The sequence below is a fragment of the Mirounga leonina genome, unplaced genomic scaffold (assembly GCF_011800145.1).
Source record: "Mirounga leonina isolate KUSES-001 unplaced genomic scaffold, KU_Mleo_1.0 Mir_152, whole genome shotgun sequence".
NCBI lineage: Eukaryota > Metazoa > Chordata > Mammalia > Carnivora > Phocidae > Mirounga > Mirounga leonina.
The window spans coordinates 2422639-2439186 of record NW_023270380.1 but is presented as its reverse complement, the minus strand read 5'-3'; the positions used below and the strand labels follow the sequence as shown (position 1 = coordinate 2439186).

At 42.4% G+C, this 16548-nt stretch overlaps 1 protein-coding gene across 3 annotated transcripts in view; it reads left to right on the top strand.

Annotated features, from left to right (window-relative positions):
- Nucleotides 1-10815: 10815 nt before the first annotated feature.
- EGLN1 (egl-9 family hypoxia inducible factor 1) overlaps nucleotides 10816-16548 on the top strand; it is a 59852-nt gene continuing 54119 nt past the window's right edge. Inside the window, exon 1 of one of the 3 annotated variants that reach the window (XM_035008461.1) lies at nucleotides 10816-12152. In XM_035008461.1, coding sequence (XP_034864352.1) covers nucleotides 11250-12152 — 903 coding nt within the window. In that variant the 5' untranslated portion in view covers nucleotides 10816-11249. The remainder of the gene's footprint in view (nucleotides 12153-16548) is intronic. The other 2 variants (XM_035008460.1, XM_035008458.1) reach the window with 2 other exon arrangements.

Sequence of the window (16548 nt, the reverse complement as noted above, 5' to 3'; positions counted from 1 at the left end):
ATGAATCAGGAAAAAAAGAAAGAAAATAAAATTATCAACATAAGGAAATTACCTAAACATTCGAACACAGGAGACTAGTTGAATACACTATACTATATTCACATGATGGAGACCCATGCAGTTATAGCAAAAAATGAGGAAGGTCTCTGGGGAAGAAATGTGCAGTGGTTTCCAGAATATATTAAGTAAAATAAGTAAAATGCAAATCAGTACATGTAATATGCTACCTTTTATATAAGAGAAGAGGAAGTTAAAAATATACATAAATCTGCTTATGAAGAAACTTCTACATTATAAATTTATTATTATATTTATAGATTTCTTTATAAAAAGAAATACAGGAGAAATTACAACTGAAACCACAAAAATACAAAGAATTATGAGAGACTACAATAAATAATTATACACCAACAAGCTGGATAAACTAGAAGAAATGGGTAAGTTCATAGAAACATAGTGTCTACCAAGAATGAATCATGAAGAAATAGAAAATCTAAACCTACCAGTAGAGGTAAGAGGGTTGAATCAGCAATCAAAAAACTAAATTCTGACAAACAAAGAAGAATTAATGCCAATGCTTCTCAAACTCTTCCAAAACATTGACGAAGAGGAATACTCCCAAATTCATTTTATGAGGATAGCCTTACCCTGATGCCAAAGCCAAATAAAGACACTTCAAGAAAAGAAAATTATAGGCCTGATGAATGTAGATCTAAAAATTCTCAACAATGTATTAGCAAACTGAATTCAACAGTACATTAAAAGGATCATTTCACCTTGAGCACATGGGATTTATCCCTGGGATGCAAAGATGTTTCAACATCTGCAAATCAACCAGTGTGATACACCATTAACAAAATCAGTGACAAAAATCATATGATCATCTCAATAAATGCAGAAAAAGCATTTGACAAAATGCAACATTTTTTTCATGATAAAACATTCAACAAATCGGGTTTATAAGAAATAAATGTTCCTCAGCATAACAAAGGCCATATACAACAGGCCCACAGTGATACTCAATGGTGAAAGTTAAAATCTTTTCCTCTAAGATGAAGAACAAGAGAAGGATGCCCATGTTCACCACTTTTATTCAACATAGTATTGCAAGTCCTAGCTAGAGCAAGTAGGCAAGGAAAAGAAATAAAATTCATCCATATCAGAAGGAAGAATTAGTTATCTCTGTTCATACATGATGTGGTCTTATATATTGAAACCCTAAAGACCCTACTAAAAACTGTTAGAACTAAGAAATCAATTCAGTGAAGTTGTTCAATAAGAACACAAAACCAACATACAGAAATCAACTGCATTTCTATACACTCACAAAGAACTATATGAAAAAGAAATTAAGAAAACAATTCCATTTAAAATAGCATGAAAAACAATACTTAGGAATAAATTTAACCAAGGAAATGAAAGCCCTGTACACTGAAAACTGTAAGACATTGATGAAAGAGATCAAAGAAGACACAAATAAATGGAAAGATATGCCATGTTCTTGGATTGGAAGAATTCATATGGTGAAAATGTCCATACTACCCAAAGCAATCTACAGATTCAAGGAATCCCGATCAAAATTCCAGGGGTGTTTATTTTCACAGAAATAGAACAAACAACTCTAAAATGTGTATAATCACAAAAGACCCCAAATAGCCAAAGCAATCCTGAGAAAGAACAGAGCTGGAGGCATTACAATACCTGATTTCACGCCATATTATAAAGCTGTAGCAATCAAAACGGTATAGTACAGGCATTAAAAACAGGCACATTGATCAGTGGAACAGAATAGAGTCCAGAAAAAAACCCCTACATATATGGTCAATTGATTTTGGACAAGGAGGCCAAGAACACACAATGGGGAAAGGACAGTCTCTTAAATAAATGATGTTGGGGAAACTGGACAGCCAAAAACAAAAGAATGGGGCACCTGGGTGGCTCAGTCGTTAGGCGTCTGCCTTCGGCTCAGGTCATGATCCTGGGGTCCTGGGATCGAGTCCCACATCGGGCTCCCTCCTCAAGGGGAAGCCTGCTTCTCCCTCTCCCACTCCCACTGCTTGTGTTCCTGCTCTCGCTATCTCTGTCTCTGTCAAATAAATAAATAAAATCTTAAAAAACAAAAACAAAAACAAAAGAATGAAATCGGACCCCTATCTTACACTACTCACAAAAATTAACTCAAATGGATCAAAGATTTCACTATAAGACCTGAAATCACAAAGCTCCTAGAAAAAAACATAGGGGAAAAGTGATTTCCTGGATATCAAATGTAAAACATAAGCATCAAATGCAAAAATAGACAGGGAACTACATTAACCTAAAAAGCTTCTGGACAGCAAAAGAAACAGAGTGAAAAGGCAACCTATGGAGTGGAAGAAAATATTTGCAAACTGTGTATCTGATAAGGGTGTTAATATCCACAATATATAAGGAACTCCTACAACTCAATAGAAAAAAAACCAAATAATCCAATTTAAAAATGGACAAAGGACTTGGATAAACATTTCTCCAAAGAAGATACATAAATGGCCAACAGGTACATGAAAAGGCGCTCAACATCCCTAATCATCAGGGAAATGCAAATCAAAGCCACCTGTGAGCTATCACTTCACACCTGTTAGGATGACTGTCATAAAATTAACAAAATGCAGTTTCCCCTCCTTTGACTCCCCCATATTAATTCGCATTTATCTCTCTTATGGAATTTATCATGTTTTGCCGGGGGATTATACATCAGATCCTTCAGTTTAAATCCTCCTCCTCCTCCTTGTGATCTTGGGAACTATGGAACTTGTTAGTACCTCACTTTCCCTAAGTGTAAAGCAGAGATGGTAATACCCACCAATAGGTTTACTGTGAGGGTTAAATTAGATGATGCATGGGAAGAATTTAGAACAATGTCTAGCTATATGCTATGTACTACATAATTAAAAACAATTATATCAAAACGGAAAAATATCAATCTCCTAAAAATTGAAAACAAAACTGGAAGTAAACTAACTACATCTCAAGTTGATGGCACAGTCATATAGAGAAAATAATTAGATCAGGTGACTTTAAAACACACCGTTTTGACTATCTGTCCCTAATGGGATATATTACACATACAAACAGAATACAATAAAGGTAGGATAAAGCAGATAAGTAGTTTTATAAATGTCATCAGGAAAAAAGTTTCATCTGAGAAAATAAAACACAAATATAAAATCAAATAAATTAAGATACAACCCTATAGGGACACCTGGGTGGCTCAGTCGGTTAAGCATCTGCCTTAGGCTCAGGTCACGATCCCAGGGTCCTGGAATTGAGTCCCACATTGGCAACTTGCTCAGAGGGGAGCCTGCTTCTCCCTCCCCCTCTGCCTGCCACTCCCCCTGCTTGTACTCTCTCTGACAAATAAAAATCTTTTTAAAAAAATAAATAAAATAAAATAGAATAAAATAAAATAAAATACACAGGAACCACCTTGCATAATTTCTACTGGCCAAACTATTTAAGCATCAAAAAGAATAATTCAAGTAATTCAGATATATGAAAATCCATGCATTCACAATTTTTTAAAAGGCCTTAGTCACAACTGAAGTTGCAAGGGCACCTCATTATTCTAAAAATTGAAAAATGAGGGGCAGCTGGGTGGCTCAGTTGGTTAAGCGTCTGCCTTCAGCTCAGGTCATGAACCCAGAGTCCTGGGATCGAGCCCCATGTCGGGCTCCCTACTCAGCGAGAAGCTTGCTTCTCCCTCTCCCGCTCCTCTGTTTGTTACTCCTCTTTCTCTGTCAAATAAATAAATAAAATCTTTAAAAATAAATAAATAATAAAAAAATAAAAATTGATAAATGAAAAGAAACACGTACTGATGCTTTCTTTCATCTACAAGTTGTATGTTAAGGTAACAAAACAGTTGATGATAAAAAGTTCTCTATGGTGGCTTTCCAGCTGGTAAATTCAAAAGGACTGATAGAATTATAAATTCATTATTGTACAACCTCTAATAAAATACTGGATCACAATCATCAACTGACGCTAAAACAATCAGGTGAAAGGCTGATGAAAAACTTTATAATATAGGAATCAAGCTGACACCACTTGAACCCACGAGCAATATTTCATCAACATTGACACTACAACATTATGTGCCTCAATATGTGATACATTAGGAAGTATAGGGCAAGTACTAGGAAATAATCTTATCTAAAATATAGAACTGAATTTAGTAAAAATTATAGATCTAACTACCTTTCTACAGAAATAAGAGGAATATCTTAAGGAAGGGATATAATAAGGAAGGAATCAGCTAAATCCAGAATATGTAATTTGTCATTTCTCCAGTAAATCAATGGTAAGAACAAAAGGGTAGGGTACTAGTAAAACTGAGTAAAAGGGACTTAACTAAGTGCAATGAACCTTGTTTAGATCTTGAATAGAATAAAGACTAAAGCAACTGTAAAGAGAATCTTTGAGACAATCAGAAAAATTTAAACACTTCATGGATGATGGATAATATCAAGATTTTCTTTTTTTTTTTTTTAGTGTTTTATTTATTTGTCCGAGAGAGAGAGAGAGAGAGAGGGGGGGGGCGCACAAGCAGGGGGAGCGGCAGGCAGAAGGAGAAGCAGGCTCTCCGCTGAGCAAGGAGCCCAATGGGGGACTCGATTCCAAGACCCTGGGATCATGACCTGAGGCAAAAGCAGACGCTCAACCAACTGACCCACCCGGGTGTCCCTCAAGGGTTTCTTAATTTTGTAAGTGTGATAATGGCACCGTGGATATGGTTTTACTTAAAGTCCTTATTAGGGGCGCCTGGGTGGCTCAGTCAGTTAAGTGTCTGCCTTTGGCTTGAGTCATGATCCCAGGGTCCTGGGATAGAGCCCTGCATCAGGCTCCCTGCTCAGTGGGGAGCATGCTTCTCCCTCTCCTGCTTCCCCTGCTTGTGCTCACTTTTTGTCTCTCTCTCTCCATCAAGTAAATAAGTAAAATCTTAAAAAAAAACAAGTCCTTATTAGACACGCGCACTGAAGTTGGGATATGCTTTATGATACTTCAGCCAAAATAAGGGATAAATTTGGAGGCCACTATGAATTATATGCCAACAATTCGGACAATCTAGAAGAAATGAATAAATTCCTAGTAACACACCACTTACCAGGACTGAATCATGAAGTAATAGAAATTTCTGCTCCCTGATTTCAAAGTGTATCATAAAGCTATAGTAATCAAAATAGTATGATATTAGCACTAAAAAAAGAACACTAGAACAGAATTGAGAGCACAAAGATAAACCCACATATATATGGTCAATTGATTTACAACATAGAAGCCAAGAATATACAGTGGGGAAAGGACAACCTCTTCAATAAATGGTGTTGGGAAAATTGGACAGCCACATACAAAAGAATAAAACTGTACCACTATCTTACAGTATACACAAAAATTAACTTAAAATGGATTAAAGACTTGAATATAAGACCTGAAACTATAAAATACTTTGAAGAAAACATAGGCAGTCAGCTCCTTGACATTGGTCTTGGTGATGGCTTTTTAAATTTGACACCAAAAGCAAAGGCAACAAAAACAAAAATAAACAAGTGGAACTACATCAAAATGAAAAGCTTTTGCATGGCAAAGGAACCCATCAACAAAATGATAAGAGAGTCTGTGGAATGGGAGAAATATATGTGAGATATATATATATCTCATATATATATATATATGGTTGTGATATATGGTAGAATATTATTCAGCCATAAAAAAGAAGGAAATTTTGCCATGTGTGACAATATGGATGGATCTTGACTGCATTATACTAAGTGAAATAAGTCAGACAGAGAAAGACAAATATTGTATGATATCACTTATATGTGGATCTAAATTTTAAAAAACCCACTAAGCTCATATATGCAGTGAACAGATTGGTGGTTCCCAGAGGTGGGGTTTGGTGGGGTGGGCAAAATGAGTGAAGGTGGTCACAAGCTACAAACTTCCAAATAAGTCTTGGGAATCTATTGGACTATGTGGTGATTACAGTTAATAATACTGTGTTGTATATTTAAAAGTTGCTAAGAGAGTAGATCTTAAAAGTTACCACAAGAAAAAAAATTGAAACTATGTGAGGTGATCGATGTTGACTAAACTTATTGTAGTGATTATTTCACGGTATATACATGTATTAAATCCTTATGTTGTACACCTAAAACTAATACAAGGTTCTATGTCAGTTATATCTCAGTGAAAAATATATTTTAAAAAAGTCAAAATGGGGGCAGGATTAGGCTGTTAAAATGTTGTTAACTGTTGAACTAATCAGGGTTGAGGTTGATTATATGATGATCTCTATTTTTATGTATGTTAACATTTTTCACACAAAACAATGTTACGGAAAAAATTATTTAGCTGTCTCCAGCCTGGATTGGTATAAATTACTTACTGGTAATACACTAAAAGTCAGTTCAATGTTAAGTAATGTTTGTTGGAGGGGTGGGAAACCCTCATTGTGTAATTACATTAACACATAACATATAGTATCCCATGTTTGTGAGTAATAAATTCACTATAGTGAGAAATGGTTTAAAGTTTTAGGTTCTGTTTCTTGAGATGAGATGATCAATTTTTAACTGGATTGGTAAGTTTTAAACCGTAAGCTGATAAAGTTGGGTGATAGATACATTTTCCGGAATACGTAAGAAGTCTTTTGAAATATCTTATTTTCTAAAGCAACCTTAGTATACAGCAAAGCTGGCTCCACATATGTGGGGAAGCACATAGCTTATGTGTGCATCTGGCAGAACCCCCAGTACAGAGAAGAGCAGGTGCTATTTCCCAATGACACCTACTTGTGCGCATCCCAATACTATAGTTAGAAAATGGCTCAGATTTTTAGTTGCTTTCCCAGAACTCAAAGATCGTCTTCCTGTTTATCTTGGTGGGATGCCTATGTTGTACTTGTGATTTTTCTGTTCTCTGTAACATATTAAAATAAGATCGTCACAGATGGGGAAACAAGAGGTCATTAGTTAACAATCAGATGTTTGATTTTTATTTCCTGAACAGCAAAGATACTCTCTTGTGAATTTTTAACATATTTTTAAAGGAGAAATGGGGCTAGTCCCTTGAAGGTAGGTTGTTCCTTAGGCTTTCCTCAAGAGTCAACACAGTCCTTTGTAAATTCATTTCCTCACTTAACTCTGTCCTGTGCATTGACTCTCAGCTTTGCCTCAATCTTAGTAAGTCTCTTGTCAGTTTGTAGTGGTTACTGCTTTATAGTTTACGTAAACATTGCCAGAAGCGCAAAGGGAAGCCAGATAGGTGGTGGGTTAGCTTTGGCCCAAGCCAGTGTGCTATGGAGATGACAGCACTTTTACTTTAATTCATCCTTCGGTTTCTAGAACAGTTAATCTGGATTAGATTGGGGGCAGGAAAAAACTCGTAGTAATCCCTGGTTTTGGGAGACACAAGCCTTTGTTCTCCCCCAGAGTATTAGGTAACACTCCTAATGCTACTAATCATATAATCCTGAGAATTGGGAGGGACACTCACTCATTGCCTTACTCTTGTTTCACCCTCTGTAAATGAGCCTAATAATAGTACCCACCTCATAGTGTTTTCATGAGGATTAAATGAATATTTGTAAAATGCTTAGGACAGAGACCGACATAATATAAGCACCATGTAAGTGTATAAGAGATAAGTTCCTTCATGCCAATGTAAATCTTCTCTGTAACATCTGAGTAAGTGGTCACTGTACAATGCTGGTAGAGTTCCAGAATCTCGTTGGTGAACTTCTCATTGGCTGTTGCACTGCCAGCAGACGGTTTGGTGAAACCTCACTAACCTGAAATTAGTTCACAGATTATTGAGCCCGAATAAGTGAAAAATCAGAAATTGCAGCTCTTTGGAAATATCTGAAATAATATTTTATATTTGACTGCTCTGTTCATGAAAATTTTGCAAGTGTCATATTTGATTATTTTCAAGGTATACATGTTCAGTTTGTGATTTTGTGTACTTGGTCGGTACAAAAGGGAAGCTAATGAAGGGGTTTTTTTTTAAAGATTTTATTTATTTGGGGCGCTGGGTGGCTCAGATGGTTAGGCGTCTGCCTTCGGCTCAGGTCATGATCCTGGGGTCCTGGGATGGAGCCCCACATCGGGCTCCCTGCTTGGCGGGGAGCCTGCTTCTCCCTCTACTGTTCCCCCGGTTTGTGCTCTCTGTCAAATAAATAAATAAAATCTTAAAAAAAAAAAAAGTTTTTATTTATTTGGGGCGCCTGGGCAGCTCAGTTGTTAAGTATCTGCCTTCAGCTCAGGTCATGATCCCAGGGTCCTGGGATTGAGCCCCACATCGGGCTCTCTGCTCAGCAGGAAGGCCGCTTCTCTCTCTCACACTCCCCCTGCTTGTGTTCCCTCTCTCACTGTCTCTCTCTCTCTAATAAATAAATAAAATCTTAAAAAAAATTTTTTTTTAATTTATTTGTCAAAGAGAGACAGCACAAGCAGGGAGAGAGGCAGGCAGAGGGAGAAGCAGGCTCCCCTATAATCAGAGAGCCCCACACGGGGCTTGATCCCAGGACCCTGGGATCATGACCTGAGCTGAAGGTAGACGCTTAACCGACTGAGCCACCTAGGCGTCCTGCTAATGAAGGTTTTGATATGAGCATCTGTTCTTTTAACTAGACATCAATGAAAAGAGCATACAGAGATTAAGTACACTTGTTTGCACACCATAGACCTAAATAGTAATTTTTAACAAAATTGTTGTACTACTTTTAGTACCTACATATAACTAAATTTAGAAGAATCCAATGTTTGTGGAATGAGTGTTCTCCAGTAAAGTTCCTGCCCTTGAGAATAGTTAAGAATCACTTATAATTACTCTAGCAAAAGGACTACAAAGTAATTGATTTTACTTGTATTGGAATTATAATTCATATAATTTATGTATATCAAAAATGTTTTAAAAGTTTGCTTTTTTAAGCCATTGAATAGCTCCTTTACATTTTTAAGAATTTCTTAATTAATTTGCTTGGAATCTTGCTTAGTGCAAAAGGCAGACCTAGCAATTCCTTTTTCTTTGTTCCCATCCCATTCTATCCATCCCTCTCTTATGAAACTTAGTCCAAATTCTAGGTTGTCATTATTTGTTTACATGTCTGCCCCCTGCACTGGACTATATACTTGCCCTGTGTACATAGAACTAGTTCATTTGTGTGTCAAACACAGTGTGGCATGTAGCATGCTTCTAATGCATTTGTTGAAAAGCCTAATTAGCAGTATCTGAAACAATATTTTACTGTATTTAATAAAGCTCCGGGAAAGTTGGATACACAACTGAGATTGATCCAGGTCTTGATTCTTTCCAGAAAGTTGGACTTTTAGTTTGGTTTGGAATTTGAAGCTGTGAGTATAACATTTACCTCAGTCTCCCAAAGTCCAAGCTAATTGGAATTACTGTCCTCTTTGACCAGACTGGATCCCCAGGATACTGTTCATTTATATAGAAGAATTTAGTGACACTTTCAAGTTCTGTATAATTGATGGAGAGCTGTGACGTTTTTGATTCAGGCCAGTTTAAAAAAAAAATTCTACAAAGTGGTTTATAATTATTCCTTATATTCTTCTGCCTTTGACCTACACCTTTCAACTCTTGTGTTGTTAGTCTGAAAGGCTGTCATCTCAAGGACTGATGTTACTTTCAATCTATTCAGAGGATATGCAAGCCTCGCACAGCATTTTCCACATTAGCAGGTGTTCAATAAAAATTGTGAAAATCTAAATTGCAGGTCTTTTTATTCTTAAATGGCAAGTGGAAAGAAATCTTCGGCTTATTTCTGAAAAGGTTTTTATGTTCTACAAAACAAAAATTGTATTCATCGGCGTAGCACAGATTCTAAAACGAGATTTTTTCTAATTTAAAAAGTGGTTAATGAAGTAGTGCTCGTTGGCCGCCAAAATCCAATTCTCAGGAGTAATTCCATCAGTTTGAATTTAAATGCCTGAATGAGGATACTGGAATGGCCACTGATTAACTTGAATTTGGTGGCCAAAAATTTCTTCAGAGGCTTTGACACTCGGCAAGATTTCATAAGGCTTAGAAACGGTTTTTTAAAAAATAAAGTGAAATTTCAGTACCTGCAAATGTGGCTCAAACGGGGCATAGGGGCTTAGATGAGTGCTGCAGCAATACTTACTTTTTGTTTTTAACCACTTCAGGCCTCGAAATCGAGGCTGTGTTGGTGTAATGGAAAAAGCAGCCTTGGAATCTGACAGAGCCTAATTCCTGGATTCAGTCCCAGTCCTGCGTGACCTTGGGCAAGTTACTTTACTTCTCTGAATTTCCGTTTCCTCCTATGCAAGACCAGGGCTGCGAGAGCCACCTTGCAGCGTAGGCTGCGGCGCCCCCAGAACACACCGGGTGGGCCCTCAACCGAGAGCAGCCATATTCCGGGCACCCGCTCCGCGCAGCTCTCGCGGCCGCGCTCTCCCCGGCAGGTGTAGGCACCGTCCGCCGCGCAGGGCCGGGCTGCGGCCGGGCGGCCCCGCCCTTCCGTTCTCGCGGGCCTGCTCCTCGGCGTCCCCGCGCAGGCCGCGGCGGGAGGTGGCAGCGCGCCGGCCTCCGCGTCCCGGGACCGCCCCGGGCGGAGCCCGCAGAGGGGCGGGGGCAGGGCGCCGGGACCCGGCTCCCAGGCCCAGCCCGGCCGAGTGCGGGCGCGCGGAGGCGGCTCCGCGCCTGAGCGTGTGTGCGCGGCCGCCGCCCCCTCGGCCCTCCCCTCGGCCCTCCCCTCGGCCCCCTCCGCCCTCGCGCGCCGCCCGCCCGGGTCGCGGCGGGGCCGTGGTGTACGTGCAGAGCGCGCAGAGCGAGTGGCGCCCGCACGCCCTGCGCTCCTCCACAGGCCGGGCCCGGCAGCCCCGGACGTAGAGGCGGCGGCGGCGGCGGCCGAGGCGGCGAGTCTCGCGCGCCGGGGCCCGCGTGCCCGAGCGGAGGTCGCCGTCCGCCGCGCAGGCCGCGGTCCCTCAGCTCGCGGCAGCGATGAGGCGCTGAGGCGGCCGCCGGCGCTGCGCGGCCGGACCCGAGGACGAGGAAGCGGCCGGGCCGAGGGCGCCGGGCCCCGGCCTCCCTCAGGCGGGGAGTGGCGGGTGCATGGCGCAGTGACGGCCTCTGTCGCTCCTCCCGCTCCCCGGCCCCGGGCGAGGCCCTCCGGCCGCCACCCCTCCTGCTCGGCTGCCGCCTCCAGCGCCGCCGCCGCCGCCGCCGCCATGGCTAATGACAGCGGCGGGCCCGGCGGACCGAGCCCGAGCGAGCGAGACCGGCAGTACTGCGAGCTGTGCGGGAAGATGGAGAACCTGCTGCGCTGTAGCCGCTGCCGCAGCTCCTTCTACTGCAGCAAGGAGCACCAGCGCCAGGACTGGAAGAAGCACAAGCTAGTGTGCCAGGGCGGCGAGGGCGCCCCCGGCCACGGAGCGGGCCAGCACCGGCACCCCGGCCCCGCGCCGGCCGCCTCCGCGCCGCCGCCCAGGGCCGGCGGGGCCGGGGCCAGGGAGGCCAGGAAGGCAGCGCCGCGCCGGGACAGCGCCGCCGCCGCCGAGAATGCGGGCCCGCGGGCTGCCGGGGACGCGGCCAAGGCAAAGGCCAAGCCCGCGGCCGACCCCGCGGCGGCCGCGTCCCCGCCTCGCGCGGCTGCCGGCGGCCAGGGCCAGGCGGCGGCGGCCGAGGCGGAGCCCGCGAAGGAGGAGGACCCGGAGAAGACGAACCTGTACCCGCCGAGCAACACGCCGGGCGAGGGGCTGAGCCACGGCGGCGGCCTGCGGCCCAACGGGCAGACGAAGCCGCTGCCGGCGCTGAAGCTGGCGCTGGAGTACATCGTGCCGTGCATGAACAAGCACGGCATCTGTGTGGTGGACGACTTCCTGGGCAAGGAGACCGGGCAGCAGATCGGCGACGAGGTGCGCGCCCTGCACGACACCGGCAAGTTCACGGACGGCCAGCTGGTCAGCCAGAAGAGCGACTCGTCCAAGGACATCCGAGGCGATAAGATCACCTGGATCGAGGGCAAGGAGCCCGGCTGCGAAACCATCGGGCTGCTCATGAGCAGCATGGACGACCTGATCCGCCACTGTAACGGGAAGCTGGGCAACTACAAAATCAATGGCCGGACGAAAGTAAGTGAGTGCTAGGGGGTCGCGCTGGACATCCCTTACTGGGCGGGCCGCCCCCTGCGCGGCGACAGGAGCCGCTCAGGGCGAGGAGCATGGTTTTTCCTCCGTATAAAAGTGATTTCCTTCTTGTGTAGCACCCCGTAAGGAAAACGGCTCTAATCCGTACATAGGTGTTTATCTAGGTAGCCCCTTTCTCTGTGCCCACTATTTCCCACCTACTGCCCGTTTACAAACGTCTTATTGCATGGTTTTGTGGCTGAGCTTAGGCCCTTCCTTTCACTTTGCTATTTTCTGCTGTTTTTCCTTTTCCAGTGCACTGTCAGTTCAAACCTTATTGGGGCTTTAGCCTCCCGATTGGGGGGTATTAGAGTAGTACCCCAAGCAAGTGCTGGTTCTGCATCTGTCTTGTGTTTGCATATACCCCTAAATTCTCTCTGTGGTGTTGGACCCACTCATCGGATTCTGGTTCACAGAGTGGAATGCTGTGTTTGGTTTAAGAATCTGCCAGCCTGACCGCGAAAAGGTAAATTTAAAATCAGTACCTAGTCAGAAGACTCCTCGTATTCAGGAAGAGCTTGGCTGCTCCACGCCTTCTCCTATCGCTCCTATCCCCCTCCCTGTCCCTACTGTTTTGAAACCCCCCCGCCCAAAACGGGGAAAGAAGTATTTCCGTTTTTAGATCTTGCAGTGTAGGTACGTTACATTTTTAGCATAGGTTTCCTTTATTTGCTTTGTTAATATAGTCCTTCTGTTGAAACAGAACTGTGTTGTAGCTTCCTGGAAAAAAAAAAAAAAAAAAACAACCCACGGAATTGGAGCAGGAGGGAGGGCTCATTCTAAAGTCTCAATTTGGTGGAATCTCTTTGTTTTCTCTTTACCCTTGTAGTTTTCCCCCCCACAGATTGTTCCGCTCCTACCTAGTCTAATCCCTCTTCCCTCCTCTGCATGGTAAACCGGAGACTCTTCCCTCCTTAATACTCTCTCGCAGTTCTTTTTCATTTTGCTTCCCTGGTCTTAATCTTTTCTTTGTATCCAGCTCCTCCCCAGGCCGCCCTGCTCCACCCTCCTCCACCATCAATCTCTGTCTGATATTTTGAGTTTTAAGAGCTTGTCTTAGGAGATCATCACGTGTGTGTTTGCACACACACTGACTCTTCCCACTAGTTCTTTTGTGTGTTGTCAGGGCATCTATTTTGGCAATCATCACGGGTGACTCTCAGGCTGCCTGAAGGCTGAGCAAAGGCAATGAGGAAAGTTCTGAGCATGACAATTTTGTGGGGAAAAATACAACATGAAGTCTAATTTATATATTGCCGTCTCATTACTGGATGAAGGCACGTGTCATAATATCATGTAGTTTCAAAAAAATGAACAGTCGCGTAATATTAAGCTAGAAGAAAAAAAGGGAGCCTGATTAGACCTCAGTCTCAGTCTTCAATAAGAATTTCACTTATATATTAAAAAAAAACAACAACAACTTTGTCATGGATCGAATCTTAATATAGTCATGAACTCCAGAGCAGGAAGGGAACTAGCCTGAGGGAATATCAACATAGCTCTATGCAGACTGACCAGTCATTAGTTGAGGTATAAACTTAAAGCGAAGTCATGAAGAAGTTAATGTCCTAAATCTTCCTTGATAGGCTTTCCTTAGTTAATTTAGCTTTCCAAGTTAAGTCTTCTCCTGTCCCCCCTGTTTTCATCTGTCCTCAGGGAGGGGACAGTAGTCAGCCTAGCTCTTAGAGCAGTTGCTTCTCAAGGGGAGGTTGTTAGAAAAGAGCGACCTCTTCATCAGGCATCCCAGTGGCTGAAGGGAACAGTAGTCGAGGTTGTAAATCACTTTAGCGCACATACTTTATTTAGGGTTTTTTTTTTTAAGAGATTTATTTGCTTATTTGAGAGAGAGAAAGAGTTTGGCACGCACCAGGTGGGGAGGGGCAAAGAGAGAGAGAGGGGGAGAGAATCTCAAGCAGACTCCCTGCTAAGTGCGGAGCCTGAGGAAGGGCTTGATCCCATGACCCTGAGATCACGACCTGAGCCGAAACCAGGAGTCGGATGCTTAACTGACTGAGCCACCCAGGCACTCCGGAAAGGACAGATTTTAAATTCTTTAGATTGATCTTATGCTTACATTCATTTTCAGCGCACAGTTTGAGAATCCGTGAATGATTTTAGGGAATCCCTTTTATTGTATTTGGTTGAGAGAGTTTTTGTTAATTGTGTTTAACCATGTAATTTTAGTATTCCTTAAAAAACCAAAGATCTTGCTTTGGGGGAATGGGAAAGCAGTCAGATTATTAGCAACCATTTATTGAGCAACCACAGTGTGGGGTAGGCACCAGAGTAGGCCTGATACAGACATGATCACAATAATCTTAATCCTATGAAGTGTAGGTAGTAGTACTCCTAACTTACGTTTAAGGAAATATCAGGTCAGACTTGGCTAAGGACTACCACGTATGGTAACCTCTATGGGATTCAAATTTAGGTCACTGAGATACCAAGCCCCAGGCTCTTTCTACTATACTGCATATAGGTAGGATATTAGATGAGCTGTAGATTACTTAGCATACTGCTGGGACTAAAATTTGATACATTTTATTGAGGGCGATAGCATTAGGCTTGTATGTGAATAACTGTACTCGATGGTTGGCCTCTGTAAACTTTTTAGTAGATGACTACACAGTGTTTATTTCAGTATCTGAAAAGCCACTTTATAATTACCCATTTGAATCATGTTCATTTCTCTATAACTTTTAAGAGAGGCAGAATATAGGTACTATACTATATGGGATTGAAGAGAGGGTCTTCAGTTAAGAATTTTGTTATTCTTTACAACACTATAGTAATTTAAAAAGTTACTTGCCACAAATGTGTAGTGTTTTTCTCACTTAGATTTTCACAGCAACACTGTAAAATAGGTAGATTGTTGATATATTTTTCCTTTTCATAGTTCAGAAAGGTGAGCCTCAGGAAATCATGCACTTGTGGGAAATCATGCAGCATTCCAGGACTTAAATTGAAGTTTTCTGACCAAGATTCAAACGTCGTTTTTTATTTATATTATCTATTCTGAGTGGTCTTTGTGTGTATGAGGGCCTGATAATCAGATGATGTAAAATTGGCTGTGGCTCATTCAATGTTAGGCTTTGATTTCCCCCAAGTTTCTACTTCAGACATGCTTATCTGGCCCACTGTTTGTCCAGCTCCTTTAAAAGAGGAACTGCAGGGGAAGGATGAAGTAATGCACGCCGACGCTGATGGAACTGAGCTTCAGTTTCCACTTTCTCTGGTCCCTTTTTCAGGATTTTCCCCTCTTTTGCCCTTAAACTGACCTTTAATCCTTTTTCCTTTCTCACACCCTTCCTTCAGCCAGCAGTGGTGTTCAGTGGGAAGAACTCATGATTTGTGAACAGTGGTGTCGTGTGGGCCCTAAGAAGTCATAGGTGGCTTTACTTGGGGAGAGAAGAAAAGGAATGCAGATGAGCGGGGATCATGGGAAAGTGCTGCACTATTCAGTTGGAGCTTCTCAGCTACTCTGAAGGAAACGATTTGCCTGTTAGAATAGAAATACCAGAATCCTATGCATATTTTTGGAATTCATCCAAAATTTAACTCTGTTCAGTTAAAATGAACATAAAGAAGAGGAGTGATAAATTGGGTTGAGACTAACAAGAAGCAGATTATATTCCTAAGATTTTTAGTTAGTGTCACTTAGTCAGCTCGGCTGATGATGGCTTTCAGAGCAAAGAATAGGATGAGGAAAATCCTGTTGGCTTTATTATCACTACTGAAGAGATGTGGTGACTGTCCTTTTAGATGTTACAAACAAAACTTCCTTCTCAGTCCACTTCTGCCACTTTCTCTGTATCTCAGCATCCCCCATGTACAAAGGGGAGCAGCTTGTTTAATGTTTTAATAGCTCTATCAGTCTTAAAGATCAAAGTCCGTTATTCCATATGTGAAAAGGTTGAAAACATTGCAGTTTCTCATAGTGCTTTACAGTTTAAAAGAGATATGTGAGGACTGAAAAAGCAGTCTTCATAGGTTGTGACTGAACCAAGTTCAACTTTGTAGGAAAACATTTTGTATAGTGGATTAGTTTACATGTAGTTCACATACATGGTAACTCCTTTAACTATTAAAGAATTTTATTTTAAATTAAAAGGGTTTGGGGCGCCTGGGTGGCTCAGTCGTTAAGCGTCTGCCTTCGGCTCAGGTCATGGTCCCAGGGTCCTGGGATCGAGTCCCACATCGGGCTCCCTGCTCCACGGGAAGCCTGCTTCTCCCTCTCCCACTCCCCCTGCTTCTGTTCCTGCTCTAGCTATCTCTCTCTCTGTCAAATAAATAAATAAAATCTTTAAAAAAAAAAAAAATTAAAAGGGTTTGTGTGTTTTGG